This window comes from Mobula hypostoma, chromosome 22 (assembly GCF_963921235.1).
Source record: "Mobula hypostoma chromosome 22, sMobHyp1.1, whole genome shotgun sequence".
NCBI classification, from domain to species: Eukaryota; Metazoa; Chordata; class Chondrichthyes; order Myliobatiformes; family Myliobatidae; genus Mobula; species Mobula hypostoma.
Window position 1 is genome coordinate 10,291,542 of NC_086118.1, and position 22,227 is coordinate 10,313,768.

The window sequence follows — 22,227 nt, forward strand, 5'->3', positions numbered from 1 at the left end:
ACCTATAGCTTCTTGCTTTTCACAAGCAAAAGAAAATGTGCAGATGCTGGAAATCCAAGCAACACACACACACAAAATGCTGGAGGAACTCTGTAGGCCAGGCAGAATCTATGGAAAAGCGCATAATTAACATTTTGGGCCAAGACCCTTCAGCAAGCCCGTTGGGAAAAAAGGCAAGGAGGTGGGGGGAGGTGAGGAAGAAACACAAGGTAATAGGTGAAACTAGCAGGGGAAGGGTGAAGTGAAGAACTGGGAAGTTGATTGGTGAAAGAGAAACAGGACTGGAGAAAGGGGAAATCTGATAGGAGAGGAAAGGAGGCCATGGAAGAAAGAAAAGGGGTGGAGCAGCGGAGGGAGGTGATGAGCGGGGAAGGTAGTAAAATGAGAAGGGGAAAAGGGAATACGGAATGGTGAAGGGGGGAGGGGTGAAATTACCAAAAGTTCGAGAAATCGATGTTCATGTCATGAGGTAGAAGGCTATCCAGACAGAATATAGGTGTTGCTCCTCTAACCTGAGTGTGGCCTCAGTGCAAAAGTCAAGGAGGTCATTGGCAAACATTTTGGAATGGGAATGGGAAGCAGAATTAAATTGGGTGGCCATTGGGAGATCCCGCTTTTTCTGGCAGATGGAGCGTAGGTACTTGGTGAAGTGTTCTCCCAATCTATGATGGGTCTCACTGACATACAGAAGGCCACACTGGGAGCACCACCACAGGAAACAGATGTAACTATCAACTGTATCTATGCTTTTATAACTATGTATGTAGATCAGCTCTTGGTTTCCTTTATTCCTGGGAAAACATGCCCAATCTCTCTCCCTGTTACTCAAGCCCTCTAATCCAGGCAACATCTTAGTAATCTCTTTTGCACCCTTTCTAGTGCCATCACATTTTAACGAAATTCTAAACTAACATCCTGTGTAGTTGTTTTCCATAAATTAAATTTCTGTTACTGTGAATAGCAATACAACAATAGCTGTGCCTTAAACTTAGAAAATTTCCTCTCTAAACCCCTCATTTCTCTCCCTTTTTAAAACTCATGAATACCCACACTAAGTCACCTGCCCTAATGAAATGATACACTCAATTTTTGTTTGCTTACATTCTTGTGAAGTGCTCTGTCTGGGGTATGGTACTTTATTAACTGTGCTAAATAAATACATGGGTGCCGTTGCTGTTAAAAGTCCAATTAATACCACCCCAGGTCCCACTTTGTCAAAAGAACAATTAAATTGCATATAACCGGCTGGAATACTAGCATGTTTGAGCTCAAGCGGTATTCCAAATTGTCCTTTCCCTCCACAATGTTCTGATTGACATTGACTGACTCTTCTATCTCTACATTTTACTATTTACCATTATCACTTTCACATTTACGGATTCCCTTTCCCCACTGAGACCCCAAACACTCCTCCAAGGTGCAACAATGCTTCTCAATAGCTCGTCCAATTTAGGATACTGTGTTTAATATTGAAAATGTGGTATCCTCTACACTGGAGAAACCAAACACATTGCTTTCCAGAATATCTGTTCAGGTTGCAAGGGTGACCGGTTTATTACCCTACGAAATAGAAAGTGAGCTGTATCTCCCTGGAACTTGCTGCCTCTTTTAAGCTGAAGACAAAAGAGATGGCAGATGCTGGAAATTTTGAGGTGGGGGGGGGACAGGAAGAGTAGAAAAAGAGTACTGGAAGAACTCAGTACAACAAACAACACATGCTTAAGCGAAAGGCTGAAGTTGATGTTTTGGGTCAAGAAACTGCATCAAGACTGGGCGAGAGAAAAAGACTGCAGTAAATTGTAGTGCAAGGGGTGGGGGATGTTGTTTGAATAGAAGCTGACAGGTAATATATTGAACAGATGAGAAAGGGATAATGGTTGATGGGGAGGGAGTAGAACAAAGGTTGATGGGTAACACATAGAGCTAGATATAGAGGGGGTGATATAATATTGAGGAGGGAAGAGGGTGGAAATAAGAAAGGAAAACAAGGGGTAATTGTTGAGTCTCTATAGGAGACAACAGTGGGGGTTTGGGTACCTGAAATTGGAAAATTCTATGTTTATATCATTGGGTTATAAGATTCACAAACTCTTCTTCTGAGTGCCTACTGACCTGTTTGTCCTCTGTCTTCTCTAATGCTATAGAGAGGCAAAATGCAAATTGGAAGAACACTATCTTATATTTCAAGTAGGTAGCTTACAACCCAACAGTATGTATGAACACTAACTTTTTCAGTTTCAGGTCTTCTGCACTCCTGGTGTTCTCCATCACATACACACTCACCCTTATTTTCTCTTTGTTTACCTCTCCCATGCCCCATTCCCCCATCTGGTTTCATATACCTACCAGCCCTCCTCATGAGGCTCCACCTATCACCCATTAACCTCTACCCCAACCATCTCCCCCCCCCCCACCCCTTGTACTACTATATAATGGCACTCTTTTCTATCCTCTCAATCTGGATACAGGGTCTCAGCCTGGAAATTCTACCAAACCTTCTGTTTCCAGATAGGGCAAATACAAGGAGACAGTACACCGTTAAGGGCAAGATCCTTAACAGTGTTGCTGAGCAGTGAGATCTTAGGATCCAAGTTCATAGTGCCTTGAAAGTGGCTACACAGGTTGACAAGGTGGTCAAGGCGGCTTATGGAATGCCTACTTTTTTTAGTCAAGGCACTTAGTTCAAAAGTCAAGAGGTTATGTTGCAACTCTGTAAAATGCTGGTTATGCCACATCTGGAGTGTTGCATACAGTTCTGATCGCTCCACTATAGGAAGGATGTTGAGACTTTGGAGAGGGTACAGAAGAGGTTTACCAGGATGCTGCCTGGTTTAGGCAGCATGTGCTATCATGAGAGGTTGGAGAGATTGGAGAGATTGGAGAGATTATGAGAGGCATAGATAGAGTAGACAGGGCATATCTGTTTCCAAAGGCTGAAATTTCTAAAACCAGAAGCATGCATTGAAAGTAGGTTGGGGGGAAGGTTCAAGGGGGGTGTAAGGGACAAGTTTTTTTTACTTGGGGAGATGTGGATGTCTGGAATGCGCTGGGGAGACTGGTATGGTGGTAGAGGCAAATACATTGGAGGCTTTTAAGAGACATTCAGATAGGCGCAAGGATGTAAGGAAGATGGAGGGTTATGGACATGGTGTAGGTAGAAGGGTATTTGGGTGGTTTTGATTTGCTTTTTAGCTGGTTTGGCACAACTTTGTGGGCCAAATGGCTTGTTCCTGTACTGTACTCTTATATGTCCTATACTGCTTGACTCAGTTCTTTCTGCGTGACTTTTGTTTGGTTTCTTTTAAACTAGTTCACTGAAATGGCACTTTACTCCTGAATTGCATACCTTACTCCTAACTTAAAGCTCAAGAGCTGCAAGTTATTAACTGTGTAACAAAAAAATTAAACTCAATAATTAAGAGCATGTGAAAATTTTTCTAAGCAATCCCACTAGCTAGGAAACAATTTAGAAGGTTGAATCTAACTTCTGCTCAAAATAAGTTATAGTTAGAGGTTTTAAAATCTTTTTTCTCCCCATATCAAAATTTTCATTCTTTCCAATTCTCTACCTGCTTCCTTTCCATTTCATTGTACTGCTCCACTACTTATTAAATGTTAAGTAAAGAAATGAACTGTTGGTTCAATGACACACAGGATGGACGCTCTTTTATCTTTACAATGCTTTATCAGTTCACACTACCAGCAAGGTACAGCAATGTGTTTGAAAAGGGTGCAGAGGAAAGTCTAGGTAATAAACAAGTAAGCTGTACGATACTTCCATTCTACTCTCTCTAACCTGGCATCATGTAGCAGTAGGTAATCAATGCTGGCATATATAAGCAATCAAAGACTAAGCTTCATGTTACTAGTAATTTATTTAGAGAAGCACATGAAAAGAAAGGCCTTGGAGTCAACATCCACAGCACAGGTCCCTTACAAAACTGCTCCTGCTGGACAACATTGTCCTTTGACAATACACATCTATGTTGAGACCATTCTAAAGACAATTTCCCATATCACTGGGGCTACCTCTCAGCAAGGGTCAAATAGCGATAAAATTCACCCCGAGTAGAGCCTTTGACAATCAAAAGGATGTTTAAAAATCAAGACATCAAGCTGACAGAAAACATGATCAATTGGGCATTAGTGTTTCCTGCCCTTCCATATGATTTTAAGATGTGGACTACTTGCAGCAGGCACAAATTCCAATCGTCCCTTAGGAACTTCTGGCTCACGATTAATCAAAGTGCATGAACATTTAGAATGGCACTGATGAACTTGACTCCATAAACTGGAGGAAGTCTGGGATGCCAGTATCAATGGCAGAAAGTCTCTCACATTCCAAACTACCCAAGCACAAAGTCTGGGAGTCCTACACTGGCCTCATCTGTCACTCAGAACTTACAGAACTAGAATGGAAGCAAAATTTCAATTCAAGAATCTTTCACTAGTAGTAGAAGTTTTTAAGTGAAAGTTTGAAGAAAATATTTGGCCATTGAATGGAAAGAGCAGGCACAGATGAAGTGAAGTCATGTGATAAGGTGGGGGGGGGTAAGAGACATTAAATGATAGAAGGAGATAAATGGATGAAAGTAGTACTTATAAGTGTTCTAAACCTAACTTCTAACCCCAAGCTACTATTAGTTTTAAAGTATCCATAATTTCAGTAATGTTTGAGATTATTTAGATATATTTCCTTCAAAAAATGGTTATTTAATTTTTACTTTTGAGTAATTCCAAAATATCAGAAACATTTGAAAGCATTGCAAGTGCCTAGTTTTCACAAAGGCAAAAACAGTGGTCTGGCTCTCATTTCCTTAAATTTTCCAGAATTGTTTAGTCGGCAGGGTTTGTTCTAACCAAGATGCATTACATATGCTGTTGGTTAATAAGTTCATTTTATGAGTCAGAGTTATACAACATGATCCAACTTGTTCTTAAGGCCCAAGTTGTCCATACTGCCTAATCTGCCTACCTGAACTAATGCCGTTTGCCTGTATTCGGCCTTTATCCCTCTAAACCTTTCCTATCCATGTACTGACCTAAAGTCCTTTAGGTTTTGCAATTGTTCCTGCCTCTAACGCTTCCTCTGGCAGCTTGCTCCACTCACTCATCATACTCTGTGGAAAAAAGATGCCTTCAGGTTTCCTTAAAATTTCTTCCTTCTCACTTTAAATATTTGCTTTTTAGTTTTAGACTACCAAAGAGAAAGGCTGACCATCCAAAAGACTGCAATCATTCAAACAAAACCAATTTTAGTGCATTCCCAATCAGCTTCTCTTGCTAAGAAAGTAAACAATTTAGCAGGCTCAATCTATAGTCAGAAGTTTTAAAATTGTCAAATTTAAAATCCTTTCTTTTCTTCCTAAATCATTAAAAGCCTTCCCAATTCTCTCCCTGATTCAATTCTACTTCATGCCATCTCAAGTGGATCAAAGCTGAATGAGTATGCGACAAAACACTATTGTCATTAGAATATTTATCAACAATGTAATCCAAAAGCACCTAACCTTGAAATAACGTGGTGGTAACTGATGGCTTGCAATGTAGTTTACATCTTTAGCTCCTTATTCTCTGCTCTTTGCTAAATCTTGCCATTCTGTGTTTTGGGCTTTGATGGGCAAGTTAGTTTATGCTGCTATAACAAGTGGCTTTTGCTCTGTGCACTTGGCTCCAGATAGAGCAGTCAGCTTTGAACTGTTACTGAATATAGCTGGGTGAATGTATACTCCCTGGTTTTATAGAGATTTTTTTTAAACGAATTTAAGCATTTCAATGTTCAATTCAGTTAATACTAATGTGAAATAAGACATCTGACAAAATAATCAAGTCAGTGCACTAGACACATACGATTCAAATTCTGCAGTAGTGAAGAGTTTCACAGCCATTTTATTTTTAAGAATTTCAAAATGACAGATATAAAAGTTTGTCTTTCAATGTAACTTAATACATCAAATCAGGGTGCTTCAGTTGGTTTGACTAAATTGCAGGATTACAACCCTCAAACAGTGCACCTTTCCTTCATTTAACCACAGGGATCAAGAATTAAGAACTGATGCCAATTTCATTCTAAGTGTTAAAGGTAGCCACCCAAGTTGTTTGCTATAATGATATGTTGACAGTCCATCTGATGGAACTGAATGCTAAAGTTGATATATGAAAGTCAGTTTAAACTAGTGAAGGTGCATCACATGGAGTAATGATATTAAAGATGTGTTGATCAATTACTAATGAAAATACGAATTTTACGAAGTCTCCCAGAATAAAAGACACCTTTCTGAAGGAAGCTTAGAAAGCACATTTATGAGATCCTCATGACTCAGGTTGATTCAGCTGAAAATCCACTACTTTTGTAGGAAAAGAAAATTTGTACAACATGCAGATGAACTAATACAGTTATTTTGCATGACTGGTAGTAGTAAAAATTTACAAAGAGGAGACCTACAAGTAACAATTTTTATCATTAATGGAAAATACAATGATTATACACACATAGCAGCTATCAATTTTTGTGGCAACACTTTACTGCTGAAGTAAAACATCAAACTTCATGTCATATAATAGTGAAACTAAACCAGATTATGCATCTGCTTCATGATCATTTTCTTATCTCTAAATGATTTCTGAATAATTTCCAAAGATGGTACTTACATCCTCAGCAATTGAGTCCTTATAGTAACGTAGGCTATGGTCAGTCAGTACAAACCAGTATTTCTTCCACTGAAGAGACAAAAAAATTCATGGATTAAAATATAAATTAAAATATGTTCTTTCTACTGGTTATTTATTGTTTAATGGAAAATAGCTTATAATACTCTGGACAATTAATTACAAAAGAATCAACTATTAACATGTAAAATTAGGCTATGTAAATTCAAGCTTGCTTTCCCTGGATGATTCTGCTGAAAGTGAGAATCACTACATTAGTGATTAAAAAGTGAGGTCTGCACTGTCTGCTAGAGAAGCTGTATGTAATGCTATTGCCCAACTAAAGAATAAGATTTAATACAGAAGTAAACGTATTTCATTACCTTTTCACTCTATATGCAAAAAAAATAAGACATGGTATTGTAAGCACTTGTAGCCTGTTAAGATTGGCCATACAGCATTTCCTGTACTGATGCTGGACTGAAGAATGACAATTAATTGACTACATTTATGAACAGTCATAGACAATATTATTGGAGTAGCTGTATTTAAAGAAACATGTAATTGTTAGCAGCAATAAAGATGATTTTGCCCTTTTGTATTCCAGAGTCAGGAGCCGTTCATTTAAACATCTCCAGCTCTATCTTCAATTCTGAATTATGATAAAATATTAAATTTTTCCAACATTTAAGAAAATATTTTAGACTCAGTTGTTCTGTTAACCTCATCCGCAACTACCCCTTTGCCCACACAAGGCCTATATACAGCACATAGGCAAGGCCTGTAAATACAGTACTGTCTTAGGGACATGTAAACAAATTCTGTAAAGCAAAGATGCTTTCAAAAACCATGAAATGAAAATATTTCTAAATATCAAAAAATTTGCTATGAAGAGCAGTAAACAATAAAAAACTAAATCAAATCAGTATTTGCTGTGACCACCCTTTGCCTTTAAAACTTCATCAATTCTCTTAGGTACACAGTAGTGCAGTTTTATAAGATAATCGGCAGGAAAGTTATTCCAAACGTCTTGGAAAACTTGCCACAGTGCTTCTGCAGACTTTGGCTGTTTTGCTTGCTTCTGCCTCTCCAGGTAATCTTGATTTAAGATCAGGCTCTGTGAAGGCTATGCCATCTGTTGCCGAACTCCTTGTTCTTCTTTTCTCTGAAGATAGTTCTTTATGACTTTGACCGTGTCTTTGGGGCAATTGTCCTGACCTGACGCACAATAAAGTTGGGACCGAGCAGATGCCTTCCTGATGGTACTGTGTGATGGATGAGAATCTGCTTGTACTTTTCAGCATTGAGGATTCCATTAATTCTGACCAGATCACCAACTCCATTTGCAGAAATACAGCCCCAAACTTGCAGGGAACTTTTATCGTCCTTTACTGCTGGCTGCAGACACTCATCTATGCAGCGCTTTCCAGCTCTTCTACGTCTGAACCAAAAATTTCAAATTTTGACTCATCAGTCCAGAGCACTTGCTGCCATTGTTCAACACCACAGTCCTGATGTTTTCTGTGTACAGGTGAGTGTCACTTGGCTTTGTTTCCACTTCGGAGAATGGTACTTTGGCAGCAATTCTTCCACTCTTCTTGGGTTCCAGTGGTTTCTGTCAGTTCAGAGCTGATAGAAACATAGAAAACCTACTGCACAATACAGACCCTTCAGTCCACGATGCTGTGCTGAACATGCACCTACCTTAGAAATTACCTAGAGTTACCCATAGCCCTCTATTTTTCTAAGCTGATAGCATTGTTGATCTTCTGATTTCAAAGGGGCGCCAGTTTGATGTATCTCTTGTCTGCTGCACTCAATTTCCGTGACCGACCTCTGCAATTCTTATCTTCCACCTTGCCTGTTTCTTTATGCTTCTTCACTCTGTCTGCCATCTCTGTTTGAGAGAAACCTTGCTGATGCAAGATCTTGTGTCTTGTTGCTGTGCTCATTCTTACCATGGTGAAAGAATTGATGATCTGAAAGTTAAACTGTCACATCTGCCCCACTCTCACCTTTTAGTTTGGTTGTCCTTCACCCAGTTTGACTCCTTCTACATTCTTTACTGTTTCAGTTAATCAGTTTAGTTCATTCAATTTATTATGCCATTGATTAGTGTTCTGTTTGTTATCTTTGGTTAATGATGCACAGGGCCATACATCAGCAAAGTAATCACGTTTTTATTTAAAAAGTGGTCTATTAATTAATATGTTACTTTCCGTAATGAAAATACAAAAATTTCTCTGAGGCATTCAGTGGAAATCTAAAATTTACTCTTTTCTAATAACACACTAATGCAGAAGACAAAAAATAAACATCAGAAACAAAATTCATATAAAAATCTAAGGTGTCTATGACTTTTGCACAATACTGTATGCCTGTCTTTATACACGTCTAAATCCTGTCCCTAGGAATCTTGTAAAATAATTTCCCTAGCTTGGCATTTGGATCACCAGCCTGTAGTTATCTGTCTTATCTCTGTTGCTCTTTTCATGTAAAGGAACAATTTTAACTACCCTCCATCTTTTGGCGCTTCACTAGTATCAAAGTAAGATGTAAAAATTTATCAGGGCCCCAGCTATCTGCACCTTTGCTTCCCACAGCAACCTGGGATAGGTCTCATCTGACCCTGGCAATTTATCAACCATAATGTTTCCCATGAAATGTAAAATATTCCCCTCCTCTTCAATACCGATCATCCAAGCACCCTGCCTTGAAATCACCAGATTGGATTCACCAAACAAACTCCACCCCATCTCAGCCCTTTGCACTTAAAGTAATTCTGGTCAATATTGGGAAAATTAAAATTCTACACTTTAATGACCCTATTGTTTTTGTACCTTTCTGCAATTTGCTTACATATCTGTTTTTCCATTTCCTGCTGACCATGGTGGTAATACAACCCCAGCAAGGTGATCACCCCGTATCTATAAATTCTATTGATGTAACCTCATTGTACTACCTCCCCAGAAAATATTAAGTTTTACCTAATGTTATCCCTAATTTTAGAGCAGTTTACCCAACATCTGTTCTCACTGAATATAGAAAGGACAAAGTGACTGAAATCTGCAGCTTATGAGTGACAACCTGCACAATTTTATTAACTATTTTGAAGAGGTAGCTAAAGAAGTGTAGAAGAGAAATCCCATGGACTATATTTATTGTGAATTCTAGAAGACAGTTGTTAAAATCTGTAATGAGAGACCAGTAGCAGAATTTATTGACTTGAGCAGAAGAGAGCAGAACATCCACTGGCAGGATGGAACTAGGCATATCCTGTAAGGATTTATGTAGGGTTCCCAGCTAATTGCAGTATTTATAACTGACAGAAGGACAGAACACAATGATAAGTAATATATAGAAAACATACAAGTAAGGATAAGAAAGAAAATGATACAACTAGATTGAGTGCAAGAACAAAACTTTACAGAGATTTTAATGCTTTGGACCCAAAAGATTTGGTGTTTGAGCAGCAGCCAATCAAGAGATCAGGATACATTAGCAAGGGCTTATAAATATAAGGCAGGGGCAAGCAGAGAGGTTTTTGATGGAGTGTATAGTATTAGAATGAGGATTTGAGGTTTTCGGTCTTCAAGGCTTCAGCAAAGAGAGGCTTGAGTGAGAGAAGGTGAAAAGCTGTAGGTAGATTTTTTCCAGTTTATTTATTGTTTCCTTCTTTATAATTGCACAGTTAGAGCATTAGGGATGCCAGGCAGGATAGATGAAAGCTCTTTTTGCGGCATGCGAGAAGGCACGGACACCTCCAGCGTCTCTGATGACTTCACCTGCAAGAAGTGCATTCAGTTGTAGCTTCTAACTGCACATTAAGGAGTTGGAGCTGCACCTGGATAAACTCTGGATCATTCAGGAGGCTGAGGGGATGATAGATAGCTCATATGGAGAGGTAGTTACACCCAAGGTACAGCACGCAGGAAACTCAGTGACAGGAGGGTGAAAGTGCAGAGTACCTCTGTGGCCATCCCCCTCAACAACAGGTATTCCACTTTGGATACTGTGGGGAGGGGGAGGGAATAACCTAGCAGAGGAAAGGCATAGTGGTCAGGTATCTGGCACTGAGTCAAGCTCTGTGACTCAAAAGGGAAGGGGAAAGAATAGAAGGACTGTAGTGATAGGGGATTCAATGGTTAGGAGAACAGACAGGAGGTTCTGTGGACAAGAATGAGATTCCCAGATAATGGCTCCCAGGTACCAGGGTCCGGAACATCTCAAATCAAATCCTCAGCATTCTGAGGAAGGCTGAGCAACCAGAGGTTGTGGTCCATATACTTACCAATGACACAGGTAGGAAGAGAGACAAAGTGAATTCAGGGAGTTAGGTGCTAAGTTAAAGAACAGAACCTCCAGGGTTGTGATCTCAGGAATAGTACCCGTGCCACCTGCTAGTGAGGCCAGAAACAGGAAGATTATACAGTTTAACATGTGGTTAAGGAGTTGCTGTAGGAAGGAGGGCTTCAGATTTTTGGATTATTGGGCTCCCTTTCAGAGAAGGTGGGACCTGTACAGAAGAGACGGTTTGCAACTGATTGGAAACTAGTATCCTAGTGGGATGGTTTGCTGGCACTACTCGGGGGGTGGGGGGGGGGGGAAACTAGAGTTGCAGGTAGATTGGAACCAGAGTGCCAGAATTGAAAGTGCAGTGGTTGTGGAGACAGATGTAGATGAGACCTCAGACAAAGTTAGAATTTAGTAAGTAGAGCACGCTGGCACTGATGTTCTGAGTTGTGTACATTTCAATGCAGGAAGTTTTGTAGGAAAGGTAGATGAGCTCAGGGCATGGATCAATGTAAAAGATGGTACTAGAGAACCATGGTGACATTCTGTGGGCTGTGGACAATACTTTGTGTTACATACCCCGTAACTGGGTTGCCAAACCAGCAGAAATGGACCACTTAGTTGGAGTCTGGATTACTGGAACTGAGAAAGTTTTATTAAAGAAATAAGCAACACAGTACTCTAATCAAAAGGATATAAATGCAACAGTTTAGCAATGATAAAACACACATGCACACAGAACTAGGATAATAGCATCAATCAAGCTCTATCGCAGTCTAGGGGTAAATGACCAGTTTCAAGTGACGCAAAGTTCAGTTCAATTGAGTTCAGTTCAGTTCGAAGTAATCGCTGTTGTGTCGTTGGGGCGGGGAGAAGAGAGAGAGCGAAAGCGAATGAATATTCAAAATGGATTCCACACAGACCTTCGATATTCCTCGCAGTTAGCTTTCGGGCGAGCCCTTTGTGATGTCTTCTGAGGTCACCAACTGTGACCCCTCCGTTCCAGTTACGATCGTTCTTCTGCGGTGAACCCGGCACCCAGGCAAGGGCAGACACACACACCGGGTTCCAGCGCGACCGTATCTTTCCACCCTGTGCGTCTATGGCTGGTCCCGCGACCAGACCTCCAAAACTACTCCCACCAACTTGTGGGGGCACACCGCTTCCAGGGTCTCATTACCTCATGGTGTCCTGTGTCTGTTGCCTTAGCGAACCTGTCCCTTTTTATCCCCCTGTTGGGGTATCACCTGTCCATCAACTTCAAACAGTTCAGGGTTCAAAGCCACCGGTCTCTGACAATACTCAGAACCGTGTCTCCTTTTGGTAATCTCTCTCGTCTCTCTCTTATTAGCACCTTGCATGTTCCCCCATTGTCCTCTTATTGGCATCAATCTTCTGATAACTGGTTCTTTTGTCACATTTGAAATAAGCTTTTAAATATACTTCTTTCAAATTACTCTCACTGTAATCTACAGCATGTAATTTCCTTCTAAGCAATGTAGTTTTAAATCAATTTAATGATCTATAGATTTCATGATTATCTGAAGTGATTATCTGAAGATCTTAGCTGACCAGGAGATCTTCAGATAATCATGAAATCAGCACCTTTAAGTGGATGAAGGTTCATCGTCATGGCCAGAAGCAAGGCGGGGAGGAGGGAGGACTTCAAGCCAGGCTAAAACGCAGCAGGATTACCAGCATCTTGTTAGCAAATGTGTAGCTGCTGTAGAACAACATTGAGAACCTGAGAGCAATACTGCTGAATCGTAGGGAAATAAGAGACTGTTGTATTCTAAGTCTGAGCGAAGCTTGGATGTCTCCCAGCATTCCAGATAGAGTGGTCAAACCAGAAGACTTCATGTTTACTGAAATGAACGAACTACTGATTTGGAAAAGGCAAAAGTTGGAGGTGTATCTTTCATGATAAATGCTCGGTGGTGCTCCGATGTGGTGGTTTTGTCGAACTCGTGTTCTCCCGTCCTTGAACACCCAATAGTCAAAAGCTGCCTGTTCTACTTGTCTAGGGAGTTCTCCTCCATAATCTGTGATCCTGACCACAGTTTACGTACCACCAGCAGCCGACTATAATCAAATGATTGAGATACTGTATGATGCCATCTCCAAACAAGAAACAGTCCATACCGACGCAAATCATGGTCAGGGCCTTCAACCGGGCTTAATTGAAGAAAATTCTGCTCAATTACAATCAACATATAACCTGTAGTACCAACATACTAGACTACTATAATACTAATGTAAGAGAGGCCTACCGTCCCGTGCCCAAACCTCATTTTGGTAAATCGGATCACTTAGCTGTCCTTATTTTACCTGTATACAGCCAGAGGCTAAAGAGCAAAGTTCCAGAGACTAGGATACAAAGAGATGGCTGCAGGAGGCAGAGGGATTGCTTCGAGTCAGTGGACTGGGCCATATTCAAGAACTCATCTGTGGATCTGAATGAATACACCATGGTTGTAACTGACTTCAGTAAAACAGCTGTAGACGACTGTGTCCCCACATAATCATCACATAAACCCAATCAGAAGCTCCAAATGAACCGTGAGATCTGCAATCTGCTAGGAGCCAGGTCAGAGGCATTCAAGTCTTGTGACCAAGAAAATTATAAGATCTCCAAAAAGTCTTCTCACAGGCCAATTGCCAATTCCAGAATAAACAAATCAACGAAGGATGAATCAACAGTTGTGGCGGGGTTTGAATACTATCACCTTTTAGTAAATTAAATCAAGCCACAAAGACAACAACGGGGCTTTGCTTCCAGAGGAGTTCAATGCCTTCTATGCTGGCTTTGACCATCAAATGGAGGGCAGAGCTTAAGATGATGGCAACTATTGGTGACTCCTTTACTTGCATCTTCAGAAACGACTCTATTTCTATCTTTAATATCCCTTTTTTCCCCTTCTTAGGGTTCTTTTAAAGACCCTGATCCAGAGTTACACCTGACTTCAGTTCTTTCCGGAAATGGGACGCACTTTCAGGGCCTCATGACCTGCTGCTTTTCGAAATGCCAAGGGTACGGCCTGGAAGACTAGCACACCTTCAGGAAGCCCAATTTTCATGGCTCTGGAAACAGGCAGATTCGAGGCCGGTGCCGCTGCCTGATGTGTCATGGGAGTACACGGAAGATCAAGAGCAGCAAGCTGACTGTGTGCCCAAAGACCTGAGTTCTTTGGGCACAGAGCTCAGAAAAAGTGATGCAGCAGACTTTTAACACCATAAATCAAAGTGCTGTTTTTTTGTCTCCCCTCTCGCTGTAAAATGGGGACACCTCTTTTTCCCTTATTAGGGGGAGAGAGAACAAGCCTGTGGTATGTCAAATTACTGAGTGAATGAGTAGCCTTTGGGGTACTGCAAGTCTGTGTCTTTACTGATGCTTTGCTGCACACGAGTGCTCGGTGGAGGATACAGATATTTTTTCGCTGGTGGGGGAGGGGGTGGTTGTTGCTTTGCTGCTGCTTATGTGTGGGGGGGAGCGGGGGGCTTTGAGATTCTAACATTTAACTGTCATTCATTCTTTGGGGTACTCCTCTGTTTTCGTAGATGTTTGAGAAGAAAAGGAATTTCAGGATATATATTGTACACATTTCTCTGACATTAAATATACCTATTGAAACATCAAACTCCCACATTCCCTGATGATCCTATGATTTCAGCCTCTGAGGCTGATGTGCGAGCAGACTTCAGAAGGATGAACCCACAAAAAGCATCTGGTCCAGACTGGCTACCTGATGGGGTACCGGTGCCTAAGAAGAACGTGATGTCCTGCCTCAATGCCTATCACTCAGCAGCACTTGAATCCACAACAATGAAGTGTCTTGAGAGGTTGGTGATGAAACATATCAAGTCCTGCCTGAGAAGCAACTTAAATCATCTCCAATTCACCTACCGAAGCAACAGGTCCACAGTAGATGCCATCTCATTGGCTCTTCACTCAAACCTAGGACATCTGGACAGCAAAGATGCATACATTAGGATGCTCATTATCAACTACAGTTTTGCATTCAATACCATCATCCCCTCAAAACTAGTCAAGAAGCTTCAAGACATCGGCCTCAATACCTCCTTGTGCAATTGGATCCTCGATTTCCACACTTGCAGACCCCAGTCAGTTTGGATTGGCAACAACATCTTCTCCATCAGCACAGGTGCGCCACAAGGCTGTGCCCTTAGCTCCCTGCTCTACCCCCTTTACACATGACTATGTGGCTAAGCATAGCTTCAATAGCATATTCAAGTTTGCTGACTGACACCATTGTAGGTTGAATCAAAGGTGGTGATGCATCAGCATCAGAAGAGAGATTGAAAATGTGGCTGAATGGTGCCATAACAACAACCTCTAACTTAATGTTTGCAAGACCAAGAAGCTGTTTATTGACTTCAGGAGAAAGAAACTAGAGGTCCATGAGCTAGTCCTCATCAGAGGATCAGAGGTAGAGAGGGTCAGCAACTTTAAATCACTTGTGTTATTACTTTGGAGAACCTGCCTTGGGCCCAGCATACAAGTACACTCACAAAGAAAGCATGGCAGAACTTCTGCTTCCTTACGAATTCAGAGATATGACATCTAAAACTTTGACAAAATTCTAATGATATGTACGGTGGAGAATACATTGACTGATTGCATCACAGCTGGTATGGAAACACCAATGCCCTTATACGGAAAATCCTACAAAAAATCATGGCTACGGTCCAGTCCATCACGGGTAAAGCCTTACCAACCATTCAGCACATCTACACGAAGGCAAGGCAGTGAATGTTGTCAACATGGATTTGAGCAAGGTATTTGACAAGGTCCCAGATGGGAAGTTGGTCAAGAAGGTTCAGTCGCTTGATATTCAAGATGAGGTAGTAAATTGGATTAGACATTGGCTTTGCGGGAGAAGCCAGAGAGTGATAGTAGATGGTTGCATCTTTGATTGGTGGACTTTGACTAGTGGTGTGCTGTATGGATCAGTATTAGGTCTGTTGTTGTTAGTCATCTAAATCAGCGATCTGGATGAAAATGTGGTAAACTGGATCAGCAAATCTGTGGATGACACTAAAGGCTGATTTATACTTGTGCGTCAAATCGATGCCGTAGGGTTCACATCTATGCCGTACCTACGCAGTATCTACGCAGATCCCTACGCCGTAGCCTGACTCACACTCTCCCAAAATGTAACTACGCGTCACGGCAACACAGACCGCAACAACTGTGATTGGATTTCCTCCTACGCTGCAATAGCTTCCCATTGGGCGACTGAAGGGTAGAGAAGGAACTCTGGCTGCAATGCTTTCCATAAAGCTTTACAGACCTCCGAAATTATGGAGGACACATTTTGCTTTTATGAAAAAAGACGCTCGCTTTAAACTTGTTTACCCCGAGAAAGACTACCATGACCATGAAGCCTTGCATGGGCAGGTGTGTGCGCATGCGTGACGTGCGCAAATTGCAGAGCGACGCAGACACACCGACGCACAAGTATAAATCAACCTTAAGATTGGAGGCGCTGTGAACAGTGAGGTAGACAATCTAAGCTTGCAGCAGGATCTGTACCAGCTGGAAAAATGGCAGATGGAATTTAATGCAGACAAATGTGAGGTGTTGCACTTTGGAAAAACCAACCAGGGTAGTCTTACACAGTGAGAGGTTAGGGCACTGAGTGTGGTAGAACCAAGTCATTTGGGAATACAGTTCCATAATTGATTGTGATGAAGAAAGCTTTTGGAATCCATCCCTCCCCACTGATCTCCCTCCTGGCACTTATCCTTGTAAGCGGAACAAGTGCTACACATGCCCTTACACTTCCTCCCTTACCACCATTCAGGGCCCCAAACAGTCCTTCCAGGTGAGGCGACACTTCACCTGTGAGTCGACTGGGGTGATATACTGCGTCCGGTGCTCCCGATGTAGACTTCTATATATTGGCAAGACCCGACGCAGACTGAGAGACCGCTTTGCTGAACATCTACGCTCTGTCCGCCAGAGAAAGCAGGATCCCCCAGTGGCCACACATTTTAATTCCACATCCCATTCCCATTCTGACATGTCTATCCACGGCCTCTTCTACTGTAAAGATGAAGCCACACTCAGGTTGGAGGAGCAACACCTTATATTCTGTTTGGGTAGCCTCCAACCTGATGGCATGAACATCGACTTTCTCCAACTTCCGCTAATGCCCCACCTCCCGCTTGTACCCCATCCGTTATTTATTTTTATACACACATTCTTTCTCTCACTCTCCTTTTTCTCCGTCTGTCCCTCTGACTATACCCCTTGCCCATCCTCTGGGTCCCCCCGCCCCCCCCCCGTCTTTCTCCCCGGACATCCTGTCCCATGATCCTCTCATATCCCCTTTGCCAATCACCTGTCCAGCTCTTGGCTCCATCCCTCCCCCTCCTGTCTTCTCCTATCATTTTGGATCTCCCCCTCCCCCTCCCACTTTCAATTCTCTTACTAACTCTTCCTTCAGTTAGTCCTGACGAAGGGTCTCAGCCTGAAACGTCGACTGTACCTCTTCCTAGAGATGCTGCCTGGCCTGCTGCGTTCACCAGCAACTTTGATGTGTGTTGCTGGGACTTCATAAATCAAAGTATTGAGTATAAAAGTTGGAATGTTATGTTGAAATTGAATAAGATGTTGGTAAGACCTAATTTGAAGTATAGTGTGCAGTTTTGGTCACCTGCCTACAGGGCAGATGTTAGTAAGACTGAAAGTGTACAGTTGCCTGGACTGGAGGACCTGAGTTATAAGGAATAATTGAATATATTAGAACTTTATTCCATAGAACCTAGAATATTGAGGGGAGATTTGATCGCGGTATGCAAAATTATGAGGGGTATAGATAGGGTAAATGCAAGCACACTTTTTCGACTGAGGTCGAGTGACACTACAACTAGAGGTTATGGGTGAAAGGTTAAATATTTAAAGGAACATGAGGGGAAACTTCTTCACTCAGAGGGTGGTAAGAAGGTGGAACGAGTTGCCAGCTCAAGTGGTGGATGTGATTTTGATTTCAACATTTAAGAGAAGTTTGGATACGTACGAGAATGGGAGGGCTATGCTCTTAGTGCAGGTAGATAGGACCCAGCAGTTTAAATGTTTCAGCATGGACTAGACAGTCTGAAAGGCCTGTTTCTGTGCTGTGGCTTTCTATGACTTTATAAAAGGGTCAGAGGGAGAATAGCCTGAAAAACATCATGGCTAAACTGACTTGAATTCAAATGCACTCTGATAATTAAAAATAACATGAGAAAATGTAGTAACCAATTAATAAGGCTAATGAAATAAGGTTCTTATTAATTAGAGGCCTGGAGTGAGAGGAAAATGTGGTTTATACTGCAGCTGTACAAAGCTCTCACTGGACAACACAGCACAGTTTTGTGTCACAACCATCTCCTGAAGGAATACAGTATAAATTTACCATAACAATACATAGACTCCAAGGGTGGAATAAGAGAATTATTCAAACATTTTCCTCTCTAATTTAACCCTCCAATTTATTAATACGTAGAAGGTTTAGGTGACAATTAAAGTTTCTGATAATACTAATAAGTCAGAAAATTCTGGGAAATTAGCATCAGACCTTTCTATAGCATTATCACCTTCTGGTAGAAACATGGGAATTCTTCTGTAACAAAAATCTAAACAAATCTGAATAAATTTCTACATTTCTGGAGAAGTGCCAAAATTGTAGCTGTCCTGGATTTGCTTAGCAGATAGTGCTGGAAGGCTGCCACAATATATCATATCAAATGCAAACACAAGTTTCATAACATTACGTGAACTAAACTGAATTGAATTTGTATTTATATTTGTATTCATCACAAGAGAAGATTGAATGGGTTTAACTATTTTTCACTTCAATACTTGTTAACAATTTACATTTATCTGTTGCAGTCATCTATGGAAGTCTATCTTATTTGAGGATGGAAATGTTCCTCTTCCTATTTGCTCCTTATCTCTTCGTCACATTTGAGGTGTCAAGAAATCTATTTAGATATTTTGGTTGTGTTTATTTGAGCATTTATAAAGAAGCAGAGTATTAAGCTGTACAAATGAACCTCATGTACTCATAGCCATGCTTTAAAATATCTCAAATTTGAAAGCAATGTATGATTTTTTACAAGTCTATTCAGCATTTACTGAAAATCGAAAATCGAGTGCAATCGAAAAAAAAGTCAAATAACTATAGGTGCTAAAAAAGTGAAATAAAAACAGAAAATAGTGCAAACGCTCAGCAGGTTACACAACATTAGTGAACATTTCAGGTCAATGATCCTTCATAGAAGCAACACACATCAAAGTTGCTGGTGAACGCAGCAGGCCAGGCAGCATCTCTAGGAAGAGGTACAGTTGACGTTTCAGGCCAAGACCCTTCGTCAGGACTAACTGAAGGAAGAGTTAGTAAGAGATTTGAAAGTGGGAGGGGGAGGGGGAGATCCAAAATGATAGGAGAAGACAGGAGGGGGAGGGATGGAGCCAAGAGCTGGACAGGTGATTGGCAAAAGGGATATGAGAGGATCATGGGACAGGAGGCCCAGGGAGAAGGAAAGGGGGGAGGGGGGGAAAACATCCACTGTACCTCTTCCTAGAGATGCTGCCTGGCCTGCTGCGTTCACCAGTAACTTTGATGTGTGTTGCTTGAATTTCCAGCATCTGCAGAATTCCTCGTGTTTACGTTTTTAAAGATCCTTCATAGAAGTAGTTTTTTAAAATTTCATTTAATATAACTTCCTATTAAATAAACCGCACTTCTTCTTCTAAGAGCTATCCAGCTGGAAAATCAGTTTCACCAATTTGATATATTAAATAGCCTCATATTTTCTATCAGCTGAATTGATTAAAAAAATAACAGTATCACTTATATTCTCTGTATATTGTCCACTACTACCTTCAATCATTTTCCATCTTTTGATTCTCAAGAGATTCAAAAGAAATGAAAAGTCAATTAAGGCATTAAAAAGTGAATTAAGTAAAGTTTACAGGTTTGCTGATTTCACCACTGCTGTGGGCTGTATCAAAGGTGGTGTAGAATCAGTATACAGGAGAGAGTTTGAAAATTTGAGCAGTGTAATAATAATAACTCTTCACTCGATGTCAATAAGAGCAAGGAACTGATTGTACACCTCAGGAGAGGTAAACCAGAGGTCCGTGAGCCCGTAACTATTGGAGGATCAGAGGTGGAGAAGGTCAGTAACTTTAAATTTCTGCATGTCACTATCTCAGAGGACCTGTCCTAGACCCATCATACAAATATTATTGCAAAGAAAGCATGACAGTATCTCTACTTCTTCAGGAGTCTGCCAAGATTTGGCATCTCATCAGAAATCTTGGTAAACTTCTATAGATGTGTGGTGGAAAGTGTGCTGACTGGCTATATTATGGCCTGGTAAGGGAACACCAATGCCTTTGAGCAAAAAATCCAACAAAAGGTAGTGGGTTCTGCCCAGTACATCACAGGTAAAACCCTCCCAACCATTGAGCACATCTACATGAAACATTGTCGTAGAAAAGCAGCATCCATCATCAAAGATCCTCATCTTTAAAATATCTCAAATTTGAAAGCAATGTGTGATTTTTTACAAAAAGTCTATTCAGCATTTACTGAAAATCGAAAATCGAGTGCAATCGAAAAAACAGTCAAATAACTATAGGTGCTAAAAATGTGAAATAAAAACAGAAAATAGTGCAAACGCTCAGCAGGTTATGCAACATTAGTGAACATTTCAGGTCAATGATCCTTCATAGAAGCAACACACATCAAAGTTGCTGGTGAACGCAGCAGGCCAGGCAGCATCTCTAGGAAGAGGTACAGTCGACGTTTCGGGCCGAGACCCTTTGTCAGGACTAACTGAAGGAAGAGCTAGTAAGAGATTTGAAAGTGGGAGGGGGAGGGGGAGATCCAAAATGATAGGAGAAGACAGGAGGGGGAGGGATGGAGCCAAGAGCTGGACAGGTGATTGGCAAAAGGGATATGAGAGGATCATGGGACAGGAGGCCCAGGGAGAAGGAAAAGGGGGAGGGGGGGAATGAAGATCCTCATCCTCATCACCCTCTTTTCTTGCTGCTATCATCAGGCAGAGGTAGAGGTGCCTCAGGACTTGCACCACCAGGTTCAAGAACAGTTACTACTTCTCAATCATCAAGCTCTTGAACAAAAGGGGATAGTTACACTCATTTAAGGACTCATTTAAAGACTCTTATATTGTTATTTAATACTTGTTATTTATTGCTATTTATTCATACCTGCATTTGCACTGTTTACAGTTAACAGTTCCTGATGTTTGCAGTTTACAGTTACTGTTCCATAGATTTGCTAAGTATGCCAACATTAAAAGAACCTCAAGATTGTATGTGGTGACAAGTATGTACTCTGATAATAAATTTTACTTTATTTAACTTTTACACAAAGCAGAAACCATTAGGTTCAAGGATATCTTCTATCTTGCTGTAATAAAACTAATAATTACAGTGCCTATAAAAAGTATTTACCTCTCTTGGAAGTTTTCATGTTTTACTGTTTTACAACATTGGATCACAGTGGATTTAATTTGGCTTTTTTTGACACTGATCAACTCAAAAGAGTCTTTTGTGTCAAAGTAAAAACAGATTTCTATCAAGTGATCTAAATTAATTACAAACATAAAACACAAAATAATTGATTGTACAAGTATTCACCCCCTTTAATACAACACACCAAATCATCACTGGTGCAGCCACATACATGAAAGTTGCTGGTGAATGCAGCAGGCAGGGCAGCATCTCTAGGAAGAGGTACAGTCGACGTTTCGGGCTGAGACCTTTCGTCAGGACTAGCTGAAAGAAAAGCTAGTAAGAGATTTGAAAGTGGGGGGGGGGGGGAGATCCGAAATGATAGGAGCCAATTGGTTTTAGAAGTCACATAATTAGTTAAATGGAGATCACCGGTCTGCAGTCAAGGTGTTTCAATTGAATGTAGCAAAAATACACCTGTATCTGGAAGGTCTAACTGGTGGTGAGTCAGTATCCTGGCAAAAAGTACACCATGAAACATAGAAACATAGAAACATAGAAAATAGGTGCAGGAGTAGGCCATTCGGCCCTTCGAGCCTGCACCGCCATTTATTATGATCATGGCTGATCATCCAACTCAGAACCCAGCCTTCCCTCCATACCCCCTGACCCCTGTAGCCACAAGGGCCATATCTAACTTCCTTTTAAACATAGCTAATGAACTGGCCTCAACAGTTTGCTGTGGCAGAGAATTCCACAGATTCACCACTCTCTGTGTGAAGAAGTTTTTCCTA

At 41.1% G+C, this 22,227-nt stretch overlaps 1 protein-coding gene across 3 annotated transcripts in view; it reads right to left on the minus strand.

The window, feature by feature from the left end:
• The window catches only part of LOC134360175 (protein outspread-like), a 464,667-nt gene that overhangs the window by 138,223 nt on the left and 304,217 nt on the right, over positions 1 to 22,227 (minus strand). For all 3 annotated transcript variants that reach the window (XM_063074210.1, XM_063074212.1, XM_063074211.1), the window contains exon 11: positions 6,652 to 6,720. In XM_063074210.1, coding sequence (XP_062930280.1) covers positions 6,652 to 6,720 — 69 coding nt within the window. The remainder of the gene's footprint in view (positions 1 to 6,651; positions 6,721 to 22,227) is intronic.